General features: G+C 41.2%; 1 protein-coding gene across 1 annotated transcript in view; it reads left to right on the forward strand.

Annotated features, from left to right (window-relative positions):
• LOC140200971 (protein FAM13B-like) overlaps positions 1 to 20,961 on the forward strand; it is a gene marked incomplete at its 5' end in the record, with an annotated part of 150,514 nt that overhangs the window by 116,874 nt on the left and 12,679 nt on the right. The window contains 4 exons of the mRNA XM_072264611.1: positions 5,090 to 5,171; positions 12,575 to 12,804; positions 13,268 to 13,351; positions 13,611 to 13,700. Coding sequence (XP_072120712.1) covers positions 5,090 to 5,171; positions 12,575 to 12,804; positions 13,268 to 13,351; positions 13,611 to 13,700 — 486 coding nt within the window. The remainder of the gene's footprint in view (positions 1 to 5,089; positions 5,172 to 12,574; positions 12,805 to 13,267; positions 13,352 to 13,610; positions 13,701 to 20,961) is intronic.

Raw genomic sequence — 20,961 nt, forward strand, 5'->3', positions numbered from 1 at the left:
GGCCTGGGGAGACAGATAAGTGGGTAACAGTCAGGAGATGGAAGGGCAGGAGTCAGAGGCTGGAGAGCACCCCTGTGGCTGTACCCCTTGACAATAAGTACTCCTGCTTGAGTATTGTTTGAGGGGTGGGACAGCCTATCAGGGGGAAGCATCAGTGTCTGGTCTTGTGGCTCAGAAGGGTAGAGAAAGGAAGAGGATGGCAGCAGTGATAGGGACTCTATAGTTCGCGGGTCAGACAGGCGATTCTGTGGACGCAGGAAAGAAGCATGGATGGTAGTTTGCCTCCCAGGTGCCAGGGTCCGGGAAGAAGAACAGCCAGAAGTCTTGGTACATATTGGTACCAATGACATAGGCAGGAAAAGGGAGGAGGTCCTGAAAGCAGACTACAGGGATTTAGGAGCAGGACCACAAAGGTAGTTACTGCCTATGCCATGCGACAGTGAGTATAGGAAAAGAGTGAGGTGGCGGATAAGTGCGCGGCTGAGGGATTGGAGGATGGGGCAGGGATTCAGATTTCTGGATCATTGGGACCTCTTTTTGGGGCAGGAATGACCTGTACAAAAAGGATGTGTTACACATGAATCCCAGGGGGACCAATATCCTGGCGGGAAGCTTTGCTAAGGCCATTGGGGGAGTTTAATCTAGGATTGCTGGGTGGTGGGAACCAAACTGAAGTGACAAGATGAACAGGTGGTTGGCTCACAAATAAAGAAAGTTTGGAGTCAGCGTGAGAGGGAGGATAAGCAGGTGATCAAGAAGGTCGCGCTCAGACCAATGCTTTGAGATGTGCCTATTTTACTGCAGGGAGTATTATGAACAAAGCGGATGAATTTAGAGCGTGGATCAGTACTTGGAGCTATGGTGTTGTGGCCATTACAGAAACTTGGATGGCTCAGGGACAGGAATGGTTACTTCGAGTGCCAGGCTTTAGATGTTTCAGAAAGGACTAAAGAGGTGGGGGTGTGGCACTGTTAATCAGAGATAGTGTTACAGCCATAGAAAAGGAGGAAGACATGAAGGAATTGTCTATGGAGTCTGTGTGGGTGGAAGTTAGGAACAGGAGGGGGTCAATAATTCTATTGGGTGTCTTTTATAGACCACCCAATAGTGACAGGGACATCGAGGAGCAGATAGGGAGACAGATTCTGGAAAAGTGCAATAATAGCAGGGTTGTTGTGGTGGGAGATTTTAGATTTCCCAAATATCAATTGGCATGTTCCTAGAGCAAGGGGTTTAGATGGGGTGGAGTTTGTTAGGTGTGTTCAAGAAGGTTTCTTGACACAATATGTACAAACGTAGATAAGCCTACAAGAGGAGAGGCTGTACTTGATCTAGTATTGGGAAATGAATCTGGTCAGGTGTCAGATCTCTCAGTGGGAGAGCATTTTGGAGATAGTGATCACAATTCTATCTCCCTTACCATAGCATTGGAAAGGGATAGGAACAGACAAGTTAGGAAAGTGTTTAATTAGAGCAAGGGGAAATAGAGGCTATCAGGCAAGAACTTGGAAGCATAAATTGGAAATGTTCTCAGGGAAATGTACGGAAGAAATGTGGCAAATGTTCAGGGGATATTTTCGTGGAGTTCTGCATAGGTATGTTCCAATGAGACAGGGAAAGGATAGTAAGGTACAGGAACCGTGGTGTATAAAGGCTGTTGTAAATCTAGTCAAGAAGAGTTTATGAAAGGTTCAAAAAGCTAGATAATGATAAAGATCTGGAAAATTATAAGGCTAGCAGGAAGGAGCTCAAGAAAGAAATTAGGAGAGCCAGAAGGGGCCATGAGAATGCCTTGGTGGACAGGATTAAGGAAAATTCCAGGGCATTCTACAAGTACAAACGTTTGTATGTTAAGAGCAAGAGGATAAGAAGTGAGGGAATAGGACCAATCAAGTGTGACAGTGGAGAAATGTGTATGGAACAGGAGGAGATAGCAGAGGTACTTAATGAAAAGGATCTTGGCGATTGTAGAGATGACTTACAGCAGAGTGAAGAGCTTGAGTATGTGGATATTATGGAAGAGGATGTGCAGGAGCTTTTGGAAAACATGAAGTTGGATAAGTCACCGGGACCGGGCAAGATGTACCCCAGGCTACTGTGGGAGGTGTTTCTGCCTTGGAATAACCTACCTGTATATAGTGACTTTAGATGCATTTCCTAGCAATGACCAGTGACTCAAAAATTTGAAATGAAATCATATGAAAATGGATACAAAACTTTAAAAAAACACAAGCAGGTACAGTGCCTATAAAAAGTATTTCTGTCTGTGTGTGTGTGTCTCTCTCTCTCTCTCTCTCTGTCTCTGTCTCTGTGTGTGTGTGTGTGTGTGTGTGTGTGTGTGTGTGTGTGTGTGTGTGTGTGTGTCTCTCTCAGCATTGAATCACAGTGAATTTAATTTGGCTTTTTTGACCCTGATCAACAGAGAAAGTCAGTCTCTTTCATGTCAAAGTGAACACAAATTCTGTAAATTGCTAAATTTATTACAATGATTAAACACATAATTGATTGAATAATCACTACCCCCTTCAAGTCAGTATTTAGTAGATGCACCTTTGGCAGCAGTTACAGCCTTGAGTCTGTGTGGCTAGGTCTCCATCAGCTTTGCACATCTGGACACTGCACTTATTCCCCATTCTTCTTTTCAAAACTGCTCGAGCTCTGTCAGATTGCATGGGGCTCATGAGTGAACAGCCCTTTGGAAACCAAATCTTCACCCAAGTTGTAGTTGTCTTGCAGACTGCACCAAGTTTTCCTCCAGGATTTCCCTGTATTTTGCTGTATAAAGTATAAGTATAAAGTATTCATTTTACTTGCCCTCTTCCTTCACAGACCTTCTAGGGTCTGCTGCAGTGAAGCATCGCCACAGTATGATGCAGCCACCACCATGCTTCACAGTAGGGATGGTGCGATTTTGATGATGTGTGGTGTTTGGTTTACGCCAAACATAGGTCTTAGTCTGATGGCTAAAAAGCTCAATTTTGTTCGATTAGACCATAGAATCTTCTTCCAGCTGACTTCAGAGTCTCCCACATGCCTTCAAGCAAACTTCAGCCGAGATTTCATGTGAGTTTTTTTTCAACAGTGGCTTTCTCTTTGCCCCTCTCCCATAAAGCTGTGACTGGTGAAGCACCTGGGCAACAGTTGTTGTACACACAGTCTCTCCCATCTCAGCCACTGAAGCTTGTCACTCCTGCAGAATTGTCATAGATCTCTTGGTGGCCTCCCTTGCTAGTCCCCTTCTTGTACGGTCACTCAGTTTTTGAAGACTGCCTGCTCCAGGCAGATTTACAGCTGTACCATATTCTTTCTATTTCTTGATGGACTTAACTGTACTCCAAGGGATATTCAGTGACTTGGAAATTTTCTTGTATCTATCTCCTGCCTTGTGCTTTTCAATAACCTTTTTGCGGAGTTGCTTGGAGTGTTCTTTTGTCCTCATGGTGTAGTTTTTGCCTGAGTGCTGACTCACCAGCAGTTGGACATTCCAGATACAGGTGTATTTTTACAACTATAAATTGAAACATTTTGACTGCACACAGGTGATCTCTATTTAACTAATTATGTGACTCCTAAAACCAATTGGTTGCACCAGTAATGTTTTGGTGTGCCATATTAAAGGGAGTGAATAGTTATGCAATCCATTATTTTGTGTTTTATTTTTGTAATTAATTTGGATCACTTTGTAGAGATCTGTTTTCACTTTGATATGAGAGAGTCTTTTTCCGTTGATCAGTATTAAAAAAAAAAGCCAGATTAAATCCACTTTGATTCAGTGCTGTAAAGCAATAAAATATGAAATTTCTGGGGAGTGGGGGTGAATACTTTTTATAGGCACTGTATATAAATTATCTGGATATTTTGTAAATACAGGTATCCCCACTTTTCGAAAGTTCGCTTTACGCCACTTCACTTTTACGAAAGACCTACGTTAGTACCTGTTTTCGCTAACCGAAAGAAATCCAGGGGATTTTCACTTTTACGAAAAAAGGCGAAAAGTGAAAATAGTGTTCAGCGTTTGTTTTGCAGTGAGCCATTATAGAGGCAGCGCACACCCTGAGCAGCGACAGTAGCCCCGGGAACTACACTCAGCATCTCAGCATCAAGCCGCCCGAGCTTTGAACTGTGAGAGATTTTCGCTACGATTGACGGTGCTGCAATGATTGCAGAAAAATATGACTTTAATTTTGAAAGGGCACATAGGTTTAGGGCAGGTTTGCAGGATGTTTTGAGTGCTTACAAAGAACTGTATGATAGAAAAATGTGCAAACCTTCCAGTGTGCTTGCTGTCTTCCTGATTCTGGTAAGTTTCTCTGGACCTATAGATAAAGGGCAATTATTTCTACACTATATAGGCTGTGTATTATCATATCATTCCTGCTTTTACTGTATGTTAGTGTTGTTTTAGGTTTAATGTGTTATTTGGTAGGTTATTTTTCGGGTCTGGGAACGCTCAAAAATTTTTCTCATATAAATTAATGGTAATTGCTTCTTCGTTTTACGCCATTTCGGCCTACGAAAGGTTTCATAGGAACGCTCTACTTTCGGATAGCGGGAGAAACCTATAATTGGTACCTTTTGAACTACTGTTAAATTTAGGGAAAGGTGGCAATAACTACTTACAAGGTCTGGCAAACAGTACTGGGGGTATTGTCTCTTGATGATTTTCTCTGGACCTATAGATAAAGGGCAATTGCTGCCCAGATGTTTGTCTACCCAGTTTGAAAGTTGGAACATCTGGAGTAGCATTCCCTTAGCATTCTGTTGCACACTCTGGTTGATTTGCATGATTAGGTCTCTTGTCTTGGGATATAGCATAAATTTGTTTATTATTTTAAAAATAAATGCCAACTGTAATATTTTGAAAGTACAAAATATTGACCGTAAGTATACACAGTATTAAAGTGAAAAATTTAAGGCATGTTATTCTATGGGCTTCTCCATGAACTTTTCGATTTCAGCTTTCAAGGTCACTGAAAAGTTAACTTCCGTTGCAGTCATACTGAAACCAGTTAAAAATATTAAGTTAATTTTAAAAGATTTGGCAGGAAGTTTCTGTAATGATATTTTGAGGTTCTTGGTTTTCTTCCAGCCATCCCACAGTGACAAAGTAGCAAATCCAAAGGTTTTGAAATGGATGAATGAATTAGTCAAATTACGTAAGCAATTTAAAGGTAAGACTTTTTGACATGACTTTTGTATGTATTGCCCATTTTGAAAGTTGATAGTTCCTGTGGACATACCATCGCAGAATTAACTGGAAAATTTAAAGAATAAACTCTTCTTGGACTTCCAGCCAAGTACAGGTATTATATCTATTATATTATGACTATTTATATCATCTCTGAAGAAGATGGCAGAGTTTGTCATTGAAATGTTGGTTATTATCGATACCTGTACCTGGCTGGCTGTGCAAGAAGTGTTTATTGGTCATGTACACTAGGAAAGCACAAGATCCTGGAAAATTTAATTCTACATTATCCTCATTAAAACATCATTACAATAGTTACGAGTTCCAGTACAATACATGTACTGCCATAGTTATTCATTTGATCACTCTTAATTCTCACTGACAGAATTTTTCTGTCATAGTTTGCTATGTGTCTTATGCCTTGACTAAACTCCTAAACTGATAAACACAACTCCTCTGGTTGACCTGACCATTCATCTCAGTTGGGTTTTAGTTTGTGACCCCATTTATTTTCAGATGGTAAATTGCCAAAGGTAGTTTCCTTTTTTAAATTAAAAATGGCTTTACTTCAGTATAACTCATGGGATAAACAATATGCATTATAACTAAGTCATGGTATTTTGTTGAGTTTGAGTCTTCAATGTAGTTATTAAATAAACACAACTCTTGTAAATGAACAGTAGTGTGGTATGGACATTTGGGTCAAAGATTTTATGAAATTGAGGACAGATAATGCAGCATAGCAGCAAATAATGTCACAGTCATAAGAGCATGGAACCAGGCTCTTCAGCCCACTGAGTCACATTCTCGTTTAATCCTATATCTTCTCCCCACACTTCCAATGTCATATATGACTTTTGTTGAGGTGGTAGACACAATCCTGATTATTGATATTTTGGTCCTGGATTTAGCAAATGATGTTAAGCTAAAAGATCTTTGGGCAAGAACAGGAGATGGCAACTTCCCTTTGACAGAAGGTTGAGGACTAAGTATGAGGAGGGATGATGATAGGAGCTAGTTGGGGGAGGTGGCTGGGGGGGTGGGTGGTGATACACCTGAAGGGAGGAATCCTTTGCATTTCCTTACAGAATGCTGATTTGTTATAGCATTCTTGGTCCAGACATTCACGGGTATAAATGTTCTGACTTATCCTGGTATGAGCCCCTGCCTACCATTACTGAACCAAAAATCTAACATGAATACTACACTTCTTCTTTGGCAGAAATCTGGTGTGGAATTCTGTCTGCAACAATAAATGAGCTATGCCGTCATTTCCTGAGGTTTGCAGTTGGATGGGCTGGAGTCATGTGATTATTCAGATTTGAGATTGACAGTCATGGTTGCAGTAGATATTTCATTGCATAGTACAAGATTTGGGAAGGCAGGGATTTGTTGCAGATTCCTGGCACAACAGCATTGTCCATAACATATTTTTCTATATGTAATATAATGACCCTGTTTGTGCACTCGTTTAAAGGAATGCTTCCCAAGTATTAAATGAGCTACAATTTTATATCATCAGCGAACTCTGAAGGAATTTGAATGTTTGAAAGTTTGTTGGGAATGGAGATGTAAGAGCAGGAACTTATGGCCAAGCTACAATTGGAGAAATGTGTATAGGGAAGGAGAGGAGGTTTTCAAGACATGTATATTTTGGGTTAAGGCACAATAGAAGCTCAGAGAGGAAAGAGTGCTGGCTATTAATTGGATTAAGCAGTCTGTTCTTCTCACCTAGGGTTTGCAATGGAAGGGAAGTAAGTGAAAGGAATCTACTGAAATAGTTAGCTTATGTTAGTTGAAAAATTCTTGGATACTTTGTAAAGTAGAATGTATAATGCACCTCATTTGGTTTAGCCAGATTAGTCTAAGTCATTCAGAAGCTACCCTTGGACACATTAGCGTCCCAAAGATGTGTTGGATTAATGATAGAAGCTATATTAGGGGAAATAAAGGTGGGAAAGGCTGAGCAGGTTGAGTGCTATGTTGACAGCCTGATAAAAGCAAGGATCAACATTATCATTGTTGGGGAAGCAGAGAATTGCTTTGCTGAGGACAATGGTTGACATAAGCTACTTTTATGCTTGTTGACTACACAGATTTTATGGACAATTGAACATCAAAGAGTAAGGATTTCCTTATTTTTAGGTACAGATCTCATAAGTTTGATACTGGTGTTTGTTGTTGATGGAAAATATCAATTTGAATACTGATTAATGGTTGTAAGAAGCTGTTTGGTCAAAGGATTCTAAATCATGGGCAAACTCCCATAAGGATAGAAGGATTGAGATTAATTTCTTACAACCCAGAGGAAATGCAGTCATAGAGTAAAACAGCATGGAAGTAGGTGCTTTTGCTGAACTTATCCATGCCAACTAATTTGTCTACCTGAGCTGGTCCCATTTCCCGGTGTTTGCTATATCTCTCTAAACCTTTCTGGACAAAGCACCTGTATAAATGTTTTTTAAGCATTGTATTTGTACCCACCTGTACTAGTGTGGTTGTAAGAGGCCCTTTTTCTCGTGTTCAGTGACCTGACCGACAAAGGTAAGTGCCACCATCACCACCCTGTCTAACTGTGTTACTATTTACAGAAAATCATTGTGTGGTTTTTTCTCTCCAGGTCTGTTCCACTATCCTCCTGGCCACTAACTGTTCAAGTCTTGTCCTGGCTTAACTTCCCATAGTTCAACACTTTGCATTAGTCAGAGTTAAATGCCATCTGCCATTCCTTCGTGCACTTTCCCAGTTTTAAGTAGATCTTGTTGTTATCTTGGATAAGCTTCATTGTCCACCCTCCCACAATTTTGGTGTCATCTACAAACTTGCTAACTATGCCAACTATATTTTCATTCAGATAGTTAAAACAGATGAGAGTGATTCCTGAGGCACACCACTCTCGCAGACCTCAATCTGAAAGACATATTTCCACTACCTCCATCTTACGATGGATGTTAATGGCAGTTATATACAGGCCTCCCAACAGCAGCTGGCAGGTGGACCACAGATTACAACAGGAAATAGAAAAAGCGAGTCAAAAGGGCAATGTTACGGTAGTCATGGGAGATTTTAACATGCAGGTCGATTGGGGAAAATCAAGTTGGTAATGGATCTCAAGAGAGTGAGTTTGTTGAATGCCTCAGAGATGGCTTTTTAGAGCAGTTTGTCGTTGAGCCTACTAGGGGATCAGCTATACTGGATTGGGTGTTATGTAATGAACCGGAGGCGATTAGGGAGCTTAAAAGAACCCATAGGAACCAGTGATCACAATATGATTGAGTTCAACTTGAAATTTGAGAGGCAGAAAGTAAAGTCTGATGTTGTAGTATTTCAGCAGAGTAAGAGAAATTATGGTGGTGTAAGAAAGGAGTTGGCCAAAGTAAACTGGCAGGAGCTGCTGGCAGGGATGTCACCAGAGCAGCAATGACGTGCGTTTCTGGGAAAAATGAGGAAGATGCAGGACATACGTATTCCAAAAATGAAGAAATACTCAAATGGTAAAGTAGTACAACCATGGCTGTCAAGGGAAGTCAAGAATTGTAAAAGCAGAAGAAAGGGCATAGAACAAGGCAAAAATTAGTGGGGAGATTGAGGACTGGGAAGTTTTTAAGCACCTACAGACAGCAACTAAAATAACCATTAGAAGGGGAAAAATGAAATATGAAAGCAAACTAGCAAATAATATCAAAGTGGCTAGTAAAAGTTTTTTCAAGTATGTTAAAAATAAAAGAATTGAGAGAGGATATAGGACTGCTAGAAAATGAGGCAGGAGGAATAATAATGGGGGACAAGAAGATGGCTGATGAACTAAATTACTTCACTATGGAAAACACTAGCAGTATGCCTGATGTTGTAGTGTGTGAAGGAAGGGAAGCGGGTTACTATTATAAGAGAGAAGGTGCTCAAAAAGCTGAAGGACCTAAAGGTACACAAGTCACCCGGACCAGATGAACTGCACCCTGGGGTTCTGAAAAAGATGGAGATTATGGAAGCATTAGCAATGATCTTTCAAAAATCATTGGACTCTGGCATGATGCCAGAGGACTGGAAAATTGCAAATGTCACACGAAGGCAGCAGAAAGGAAATTATAGACCAGTTAGCCTGACTTCAGTGGTCAGGAAGATGTTGGAGTCAATTATTAAGGATGAGGTGATGGAGTACTTGGTGACACAGGACAAGATAGGACAAAGTCAGCATGGTTTCTTTCAGGGAAAATCTGGCCTGATGAGCCTGTTGGAATTCTTTGAGGAGATTACAAGTAGGATAGATAAAAACGTTGCAGTGGATGTTGTATATTTGTACTTTCAAAAGGCCTTTGACAAGGTGCCACACATGAGGCTGCTTACCAAGTTAATAGCCTATGGTATTCCAGGAAAGTTACTAACATGGTTATAGCTTTGGCTGAGGCAGTGAGTGGGAATAAAATTATTCTTTTCTGGTTGGCTGCTAATGACTAGTGATCACTTTTTATGCTGTATATAAATGATGTAGATGATGGAATCGATGGCTTTATTACCTAGGATACTGAAGGACTTGGACAGATTAGGAGAATGGGCAAGAAAATGGCAAATGAAATACTATGTTGCAAAATGCATAGTCATGCACTTTGGTAGTAGAAATAAATGTACGGACTATTTTCTAAACAGGGAGAAAATCCAAAAATCTGAGATGCAAAGGGACTTGGCAGTCCTTGTGTAGAAAACCTTAAAGGTTTACTTGCAGGTTGAGTCGGTGTTGAGGAAGGCAAATTCCATGTTGGCATTCATTTCAAGAGGCCTGGAATACAAGAGCAAGGACGTGATGCTGAGGCTTTATAAGACACTGGTGAGGCCTCCCCTTGAGTATTATGAACAGTTTTGGGCTCCTGGTCTTAGAAAAGATGTGCTGGCATTGGAGAGGGTCCAGAGGAGGTTCACAAAGATGATTACAGGAATGAAAGGGTTATCATACGATGAACGTTTGATGGCTTGGGTCTGTACTCACTGGAATTCAGAAGGATGAGGGGGGATCTCATTGAAACCTTTCGAATGCTGAAAGACCTAGACAGAGTAGATGTGGAAAGGATGTTTCCCATGGTGGGAGAGTCTAGGACAAGAGGGCACAGCCTCAGGATATAGGGCCGTCCTGTCAAAACAGAGATGCAGAAAAATTTCTTTAGCCAAAGAGTGGTGAGTTTGTGGAATTTGATGCCACTTGCAGCTGTGGAGGCCAGGTTATTGGGTGTATTTAAGGCAGAGATTGACAGGCTCTTGATTGGACATGACATCAAAGATTATGGGGAGAAGGCTAGGAGCTGGGGTTGAGGAGATTTAAAAATAAAAAAGTATCCACCACGATTGAATGGTGGAGCAGACTTGATGGGCCAGATGGCTAATTCTGCTTATGTCTTATGGTCTCATTCCTACTCCCAAGACAATTTTGTATTCAATTGGTTAATTCACCTGAGATCTCCTCTGAGCTAACCTTTCAGACCAGCATATGTAGGATCTTGTCAAAGGCCTCAGTACAATCAGTGTAGCCGATGTCTGTCACCCTGCTCTCCTCAATTCTCTTGAAATTTTAAAACCAAACTTACAAAGCTATGCTGAGTATCCCGAATCAGCCCTTGATGTTCCAAATGCTGGTCTTTCAAAATTCCCTCTAGTAACTTTCCCACCACTGAAATTAGGCCCACTAGCCTATAATTCCCTGGCATGTTCTTGCAACACTTCTTAAATAATGGCACAACTTTAACTACCCTACAGTCTTCCTTGTCTCCACCCTCTTCTGTTGTATATCAGAGCCAATTTGTGTGCCCCAGATCTGGCAGCTACTTTTCTGTGAAAGAATAATAACCCCTGAGAAATATATTTCTTCTTTTTTAAAAAAAAACTGTTTTGATCTTTGAATTAGTCATTTATCTTTTGTGTTTCAAGATCCTGTTTGAGTTGGTGGCTATGTTTGACTAAATTGTATTTATTGATTATGTATTTATTTTAAGACATCACATAGTTACATTTACTCTGCTGTTAAATAAGCTTGTATTTAAAGAGTTAATCCACATTCAACCAGATTTACTACAGCTAAACTGTTAATCTCTTCACAGCTTCAAGAATACAATTAATCTGCAAAAAAACACATTTCTCATTGTGATATTATTTAACATTTAATATAAAGTTTCATTAACATATTATGTTTAAGATGTAGTGAATCCAGTAAGTAGAACAACGTAAATGCAAGAAATTCTGCAAATGCTTGAGATCTAGACTAACACACACAACACTTCACTCACCATAACACTGAACTGATCCCACAACCTATGGACTCACTTTTAAGGACTCTATAAACATGTTCTTGATGTTATTTATTACTTATTCATTATTATTATTGTATTTGCACAATTAGCTTTTTGCATAATGGTTGTTTGACAATCTTTGTTTTGTGTGTAGTTTTTCATTGATTCTGTTGTGTTTCTTTGTATCCACTGTGAATGTCTTCAAGAAAATGAATCTCAGGGTAGTATATGGTGACATATAAGTACTTTGATAGTAAATTTACTTTGAACCTGGAACAAGTTTCTGGAAGAACTGAGCAGGTCAGGCAGCATCTATGGAAAGGAATAGATAGTCGCCGGGGGGTGGGGAGGAGGGGAAAAAGTATAAGCTGGCAGGTGAGAGGTGAACCCAGATGAAGGGGAAGATAAGTGTGTGGAGGAGGGGAGATGAAGTGAGTAGCTGGGAAGTGCTTGTCAAGCACTTTTGCTCCATCTGCAACAGGCTTGATCTTGTGGTGGCCAGCCATTTAAATTCCATTCTCCATTCCCATTCCTTCATGTCGGTGCATGGTTGAGACCACCTGAGTGTATCACCTCATATTACTTCAGGATAGCCTCCAATCTGAAATGAATAATGATTTCTCCAACTTTGGGCAATTTCTCTCCCCTCCCAATTCCCTTTTTTCTATTCCTCATTTTGGCTTCCCTCTTGCTGCTTCTCTTCTCCTCAACTGCCTATCACCTTCCTCTGGTACCCTTCCTTCCCTTTCTCCCATGGTCTAATCTCACCTATCAGATTCCTTTTTCACCTCCCATCTTCATACTTCATTTCCCCTCCCCCACTGACCTACCTTTCCATTTACTGTCTTCACCTGTCATCTGCCAATTTGTAATCCATCCCCTCCCCTAATTTCTTGCTCCGACTTCTTTCCCCTTCCTTTCCAGTCCTGATGAAAGGTCTCGGCCTGAAATGTCGACTGCATAGGTTCTGCCTGACCTGCTGAGTTCCCCCAGCATTTTGTGTGTCACTCTCATTAAGCAGAACAATATGTTTTCACTGCCATAATGTAGTTTTGTGAACTGTAAACGAGTGAACTGATAAAACACTGATATTTTCTTTGTATTTTCCTAATAGAAATGAAATATAAATCTTCAGAAAATGATTTAGAAGCTTTACCTGTAATACGCCCAAGAAGCAATACTCTTCCAAAGAGCTTTGGTTCTTGTCTGGAACATGAGCAAAGAGATGTTTATAAAGAAACATCTGAGAAGGAGCAAAAGCCAAATATGGAAGCAACAGTAGAATCGATCTTGAAAAGACTTAAAGAGAAACGAGCTGAGGAAGACTGGCCAGAGGATATTAAGGTATTGCTTAGTAACCTTTTGCCTGTAGGTTTTAATTTATTTAGCAAAATCCCCTCCAACACTACTTGTTCTCACTTCAATTGCAAGCTCATTAACTGTTTTCAATTAAATTGACACAGGCTGGTTTAAACATACTTTAAGACCGTTTACTGCATCTCACCCATTTTTTACGCATTTTTTATCGACTGATTATTCTCTTAGAAGAGTGGAACTCTTTTTTTTAAGATTAATATTTTAATCAAGTGTAATGGTTTAAAAACAATATACTGGCCTCTCTGCCTAACTTTTTTGCCAGCTTAGTGCAGTGGATATGTGTCCACAAGGAAAGTATTAATTGATTACTTATAACACACGATGATGCTGAAGAGGTGCAAGCAGTAAATTGGTCTGCAACACTTTGTTGAGAATTGTTATTATAATTGCACTTTTTAATTCATGTTGCATTTAATTATCTTTCTGACAGGAAATGAGACAGAATCATTTAACAGCAGAGAAAATAGCTCTTCAGAAAAGTTTATTGCATTTTGAGAGCATTCATGGTCGTCCAGTATGTATTCTTTTAACTTATTATTAATATTATTTGCATAATTATCAGGTCCAATTTTTAAAACTTCTAAGTGAAAGTGTCTGGTATTAAATTCACATAAGCATGCTTTCTGGATCAAATTTGAATATAGGTGGTTATCAAGTAGACTAAACTTGGTGCAGATCAGCAGCAATTGAATTACTCTGCAAAAATGTATCATAATATACATAGCAGTTCGAGCCTGTACTTAATGCTCAGCTTTTAATTTTCTACTGTACAGGTCACTAGGGAAGAAAGACAGCTGGTGAAGCCTTTATATGATAGATACCGACTTGTGAAGCAGATGCTAGCCAAAGCTACGCCAGTTATTGTAAGTGAAACATTCCTCTTATATATTTAGATAGTGTTTTACTGTTTGTGATAAAATGTGCTAAGGTTCTTAAAAATATGATCAAACAAAATATGAAAACCAGTCCGAGGAAGAGGATGGGTGAAAAGATGTTTATTCAAACTTAGTTTGAAGGAGAGTCATAAGAAATTGCCAGAATTTGGGAGTTACAAAGCTGAAAGTTCAGAATAAGGAAGTACAAGATGAATAACATGGGAAGATTGGACAAATTCTAGGAATAAGTTGACGAAAACATGAATATGGATCTATTTCAATGGTTCCACTTAATATCAGGAAAAGAATACAATATGCAACCTGAAGTTCTTACTCTTCAGACATCCATGAAACAGAAGAAAAACGCTGAAGAATCAATGACAGAAAAATGTTAGAACCCCAAAGCTCCCCCAGGCACAAGCAGCAAAGCATCAACCCTCCCCCTCTCCACCCGCCTCAGCAAAAGCATCAGCCCCCACCACCCACCATACAAGCAATAGCAAAGCCCCCAAAGAGACCATGATCTAGAGTCCATCAAAACCACAGTTCAGCCAACAGTTTTGACATCCCACAGGTGCATTCTGTCACTAACAAGAGGGAGAGAGAGGCATTACTCCTGCCACTGCAGTGGGGGAGACCAGCTTGCTGTTTTTCTATTACAGTATGCAGCGTTACTTTATTTTGAGTTTCTCTGACTCAAGATCAGCAGCAAACGCTCTCTATCACCATCGAGAGAGATGGAGAGAGAGCCTGATCGCTCGAGTATAGAGGCCTCTGACAGCCGCACCTGCTGTCTTGATGTTCTGCTCTCCCATGACGCTTCAGTCGGTGACACTAGCGAGGAATTTGGTCATTGACAGGGCCACATAAGGCTGCACCCCAAAGACACACGTATTCCAGGCCATTCCTGGAGATATCAAAATTGCTAGGCTGTTTGGCAAGCTCTGAGAGCGGGAACCTGCCACTATGAAGAACCGCAGCTTGAGCGCAGCTATAGATAATGGACTCCAACAGGATGCCAGCCACTTAGAAAAGGAAAGAAGAGATATTAAACTGTTCAACAGATGAACTCGAAGTCGCCCTCTGGCACCATCTTTGCCTCCTCCCGCAATTCTTAATGTGGAGATAAGATTTTTCAAAGGAGGCTTCAAGGAATAGGCATCTTTACAATAGTGGATAAAAGCAGGATTTGAGTGGATTTGGGATATGGGACATAGAAGTTTGGATGTGCTCAACATTATAGCTGATGCAAGATGCAAGGAAAGCAAGGAGGATATTGAAATAATTGTGACTCCAGTAAACTTAGATTTTGAATGTGTTTCAAACGTTAATGATGTTGTTGAGGCAGAAATAGGCAGTCCTGGTGATGCAGAGTTAAAGGTGTATAAAGTCAAGTTAATTGATGAATTGGGCAACACACACAATGCTGGAGGAACTCAGCATGCAAAGCAGCATCTATGGAAAAAAGTACAGTTGACATTTTGGGCCGAGACACTTTGGCAGGATCTTGGCCCGAAATGTCGACAGAACTTTTTTTCCATAGGTACTGCCTGGCCTGCTGAGTTCCTCCAGCATTTTGTGTGTGTTGCTTGGATTTCAAGCTTCTGCAGATTTTCTCCTCTTTGTGATGAATTAGGCATTGTCTTTTTTTCCCCAAAAAGAGTCTTTATTTCCCTGAGATATTCATTTAGAGAGGGAGTTATTACTGATGAGAAGGCAGAGTTTAGGCTTGAAACAGAAACTTTTTGTTGTCTTGTTAAGGAAGGTATTTTAGCTCATTCAGATAGGAATTCAGGTAGTTAATCTGACAACAGAGAGGGGTTTGTGTTTCAGAAGTGCATAAGTGAAACCAGAAGTGTTTTTGAATGATTTTGGCAAAGCATAACAGAAAGAGTATCAAGAGTGAATGAATTTGGTGATTTTTGTGTTTTCAGTGCAAGGATGATGCGTGATGTACAGTGCTGCTAGGAAGGTTGTGAACCCTGTACAATTTTCTCTATTTCTGCATAAATGTGATCTAAAATGTGAGCAGATCTTCACATAAGTTCTGAAACTGGATAAAGCAAACCTAAATAAATAAATAACACAAACACATACTTGTTCTTTTACTTATTGAGAAAAGTGATCCAATATTACATGTATTTGTTGGGAAAAGTATGTGAACCTTTTGCTTTCAGTAACTGGTGTGACCCCCTTGTACAGCAGTAACTTCAACCAAATGTTTCCATTAACTGTTGATCAGTCCTGCACGTTGGCTTGTAGGAATTTTAGGCTATTCCTCCTTACAAAACTGCTTCAACTCTGGGATATTAGTGGGCTTACTTGCAAGAACTGCATGCTTCATGTCCTTCTACAAAGTTTCTATTGGATTATGGTCAGGACTTTGAGTCAGCTGTTCCAAAACATGGATTTTCTTCTTTTTAAACCATTCTTTTGTTCATTTACTCTTGTCTTTTGAATCATTGTTGCATTATCCAACTTCTTTCAAGCTTCAGGTGACAGACAGACTGCTAACCTGACATTCTCCTGTAAAATGTCTTGATACAATTTTGAATTCATTGTTCCCATGACTGCAAGCTGTCGAGGCCCTGAGGCAGCAAAGCCACCCCAAACCTTGATGCTCCTTCCACCATGATTCACAGTTAGGATGAGGTTTTGATGTTAGTGTGCAGTGCCCTTTTTTTCCCTCCAAATATAGCAATGTGCTGTTCTACTAAAAGGTTGAACTTTTGTCTCATCTGTCCACAGAACATTATCCCAGAAGCATGGTAGAACATCCAGGTGGTCTTCTGCAAACTTGAGACTTGCAGCAATTTTTTTTTTTTTTTTTTTTTGGAGAGCAGTGGTTTCCTCTGTGGTGTCCTTCCATGAACATCATTTTTGTTCAGTGTTTTTCTTATAGTGGCCATGTGACAGTCTTTAGCAAGTTCTAGAGATTTCTGATCTCCTTCAGCATTGCAAGTTGTGCTCTTAGTGTGATCTTTGCAGGAGGTAGCAACAGTACTGAATTTCCTCCATTCGTAGACAATTTCCCTTTCTGTGGACTGATGAATACTCGGGTCTTTAGAAATGCTCTTGTAGCCTTTTCCAGCTTCATACATCTCCGCAATTCTACTAAGGTCCTCTGAAAGTTGTCTTGATTGAGGCATGGTGCACATAAAAGATCCTTTTTGAGAAGAGCAGGCTCTGTCTAACCTGACTGCGTCTTTTTCCAACGAATACATATACTATTGGATCATTTTTCTCAAAAAATAAATGAACAAATACAATGTTTTGTATTCAAACAACAGGAATTCTGCAGATGCTGGAAATTCAAGCAACACACATCAAAGTTGCTGGTGAACGCAGCAGGCCAGGCAGCATCTGTAGGAAGAGGTGCAGTTGATGTTTCAGGCCGAGACCCTTCGTCAGGACTAACTGAAGGAAGAGTGAGTAAGGGATTTGAAAGTTGGAGGGGGAGGGGGAGATCCAAAATGATAGGAGAAGACAGGAGGGGGAGGGATAGAGCCAAGAGCTGGACAGGTGATAGGTAAAAGGGGATACGAGAGGATCATGGGACAGGAGGTCCAGGAAGAAAGACGGGGGGGGGGCCAGAGGATGGGCAAGAGGAATATTCAGAGGGAGAAAAAGGAGAGTGAGAGAAAGAATGTGTGCATAAAAATAAGTAACAGATGGGGTACGAGGGGGAGGTGGGGCCTTAGCGGAAGTTAGAGAAGTCGATGTTGATGCCATCAGGTTGGAGGCTACCCAGATGGAATATAAGGTGTTGTTCCTCCAACCTGAGTGTGGCTTCATCTTTACAGTAGAGGAGGCCGTGGATAGACATGTCAGAATGGGAATGGGATGTGGAATTAAAATGTGTGGCCACTGGGAGATCCTGCTTTCTCTGGCGGATAGAGCGTAGATGTTCAGCAAAGTGGTCTCCCAGTCTGCGTCGGGTCTTGCCAATATATAAAAGGCCACATCGGGAGCACCGGACGCAGTATTTCACCCCAGTCGACTCACAGGTGAAGTGTTGCCTCACCTGGAAGGACTGTTTGGGGCCCTGAATGGTGGTAAGGGAGGAAGTGTAAGGGCATGTGTAGCACTTGTTCCGCTTACACGGATAAGTGCCAGGAGGGAGATCAGTGGGGAGGGATGGGGGGGACGAATGGACAAGGGAGTTGTGTAGGGAGCGATCCCTGCGGAATGCAGAGAGAGGCGGGGGGGGGGGGGGAAGATGTGCTTAGTGGTGGGATCCCGTTGGAGGTGGCGGAAGTTACGGAGAATAATAGTTGGACCCGGAGGCTGGTGGGGTGGTAGGTGAGGATCAGGGGAACCCTATTCCTAGTGGGGTGGTGGGAGGACGGAGTGAGAGCAGATGTACGTGAAATGGGGGAGATGCGTTTAAGAGCAGAGTTGATAGTAGAGGAAGGGAAGCCCCTTTCTTTAAAAAAGGAAGACATCTCCCTCGTCCTAGAGTGAAAAGCCTCATCCTGAGAGCAGATGTGGTGGAGACGGAGGAATTGTGAGAAGGGGATGGCGTTTTTGCAAGAGACAGGGCGAGAAGAGGAATAGTCCAGATAGCTGTGAGAGTCAGTAGGCTTATAGTAGACATCAGTGGATAAGCTGTCTCCAGAGACAGAGACAGAAAGATCTAGAAAGGGGAGGGAGGTGTGGGAAATGGACCAGGTAAACTTGAGGGCAGGGTGAAAGTTGGAGGCAAAGTTAATAAAGTCAACGATGAGGCTTTTCACTCTAGGACGAGGGAGATGTCTTCCTTTTTTAAAGAAAGGGGCTTCCCTTCCTCCACTATCAACTCTGCTCTTAAACGCATCTCCCCCATTTCACGTACATCTGCTCTCACTCCATCCTCCCGCCACCCCACTAGGAATAGGGTTCCCCTGGTCCACAACTCCCTTGTCCATTCGTCCCCCCCATCCCTCCCCACTGATCTCCCTCCTGGCATTTATCCGTGTAAGCGGAACAAGTGCTACACACTTCCTCCCTTACCACCATTCAGGGCCCCAAACAGTCCTTCCAGGTGAGGCAACACTTCACCTGTGAGTCGACTGGGGTGATATACTGCGTCCGGTGCTCCCGATGTGGCCTTATATATATTGGCGAGACCCAACGCAGACTGGGAGACCACTTTGCTGAACATCTACGCTCTGTCCGCCAGAGAAATCAGGATCTCCCAGTGGCCACACATTTTAATTCCACATCCCATTCCCATTCTGACATGTCTATCCACGGCCTCCTCTACTGTAAAGATGAAGCCACACTCAGGTTGGAGGAACAACACCTTATATTCCGTCTGGGTAGCCTCTAACCTGATGGCATCAACATCGACTTCTCTAACTTCCGCTAAGGCCTCACCTCCCCCTCGTACCCCATCTGTTACTTATTTTTATGCACACATTCTTTCTCTCACTCTCCTTTTTCTCCCCCTGTCCCTCTGAATATACCTCTCGCCCATCCTCTGGCCCCCCCCTCTGTCTTTCTTCCTGGACCTCCTGTCCTATGATCCTCTCGTATCCCCTTTTGCCAATCACCTGTCCAGCTCTTGGCTCCATCCCTCCCCCTCCTGTCTTCTCCTATCATTTTGGATCTCCCCCTCCCCCTCCAACTTTCAAATCCCTTACTCACTCTTCCTTCAGTTAGTCCTGACGAAGGGTCTCGGCCTGAAATGTCAACTGCACCTCTTCCTACAGATGCTGCCTGGCCTGCTGCGTTCACCAGCAACTTTGATGTGTGTTGCAATGTTTTGTATTATTTATTTGTGTTATTTAGAACTTGTTGTGTGAAGATCTGATCAGATATTAGACCATATTTATGCAAAAATAGAGAAAATTCTACAGAGTTCACAAACTTTCTAGCACCACTGTAGATTGAGCATTGTTTTCTTTAAGATAGCATCGGACTTGAAGTCCCTACAAAGGACTGAAAACAACTGAGGATCTTGGGGGTCTTTCTCCCATGCATCGGGGACATTTATCAGGAGCGTTGCATACTCAGGGCTCTTAGTATTATTAAGGATCTCACCCATCCATCCAGCATCCTCTTTGACTTTCTACCATCAGGCAGGAGACTACGATGTATAAAGGCAAGAACAGCCAGGATGAGAAATGGTTGCTTCCCCTAGGCCACCGGGCTTCTGAACTCCCAGCTGCATCGTATTTGAAGTGTCACTGTTTAATCTGTTCTGTACTTTATGGTATTTAATAGTAATGCACCAGTTTGTTATTTATATATGGTTCATCTGTAGATTTTTTACCTTCATAAGTGATTGTGTGTTATGTGTTTTACACTCTGGTTCAAAGAAACTTTATATCATTTCTATATACATTATATACATGTACGTAGTTAAATGACAATAAACCTCACTTGTCATTGTTACTGGATGCATTACTTACATTAATAGTGAATTCTATATTTAAAAAATTATTTAATTCAGTTTCTGTCTGGCAGTAGGGTAACATCAGGTGAAAGATATGGATAGAGGAGAAAGAGATAATGAAACTATTAATTGGGACGTTTTTGGAAATTTAGCCTTTTTTATTTATTGACTATATATTAAATTCTTTGAGCAGCCAGCAGATCTGATTATTACAGTGCCTTTATTCATGCTTGCCATCAGGTGTGCAGCTGTAAGTACTTGAAATCTGTAAGCAGCTGAGAGAGATCTGATCTATCTCAGAAACATCATAACGTTTAGCACCCATCATATATACCGTATGTCTAAAGATGTGCTTCTGTATATCTGACAATGGCTGTCTAATTCAACATTTTATTGAGAGCTCTGTTAACTATCTGACCTGATGACGTTTTAGCAAAAACAAAACTTCTTGAGTTCTGGAGACTGGGCACTTCAGACCACAATCATGAAGCAACAAGATCATGATCCTTAAAGTGTCTGAAGCATTGAATAAAGGAATTTAGGCTTGACTCTTAAATGAACTGTGTAGCATGTGGGACCTGAAAAAGAGTAAAGACACTGTAGCAATGTTCATCTGCAGCTGACTTAAATGTTCCTCGAACAAGTTCTCAGAAATCACTACTACACAAAATCTAAGTGAGGTACAGATTCTTCAGTGTTGCAACAGAACAGTTCACCTCAGCTAGAAAGTAAATTTAACAAATTGTGTAATAGGATAAATGATCATGTCCAGTTCATAGAAATGTACTTTTATGTCATTCTACTAATCATTGTGAAATATCCTATTTTTCCAACTCATAACAGGATCAACTAATATAGAAAGCAAAATAT

Source organism: Mobula birostris, chromosome 7 (assembly GCF_030028105.1).
Source record: "Mobula birostris isolate sMobBir1 chromosome 7, sMobBir1.hap1, whole genome shotgun sequence".
Taxonomy (NCBI): Eukaryota; Metazoa; Chordata; class Chondrichthyes; order Myliobatiformes; family Myliobatidae; genus Mobula; species Mobula birostris.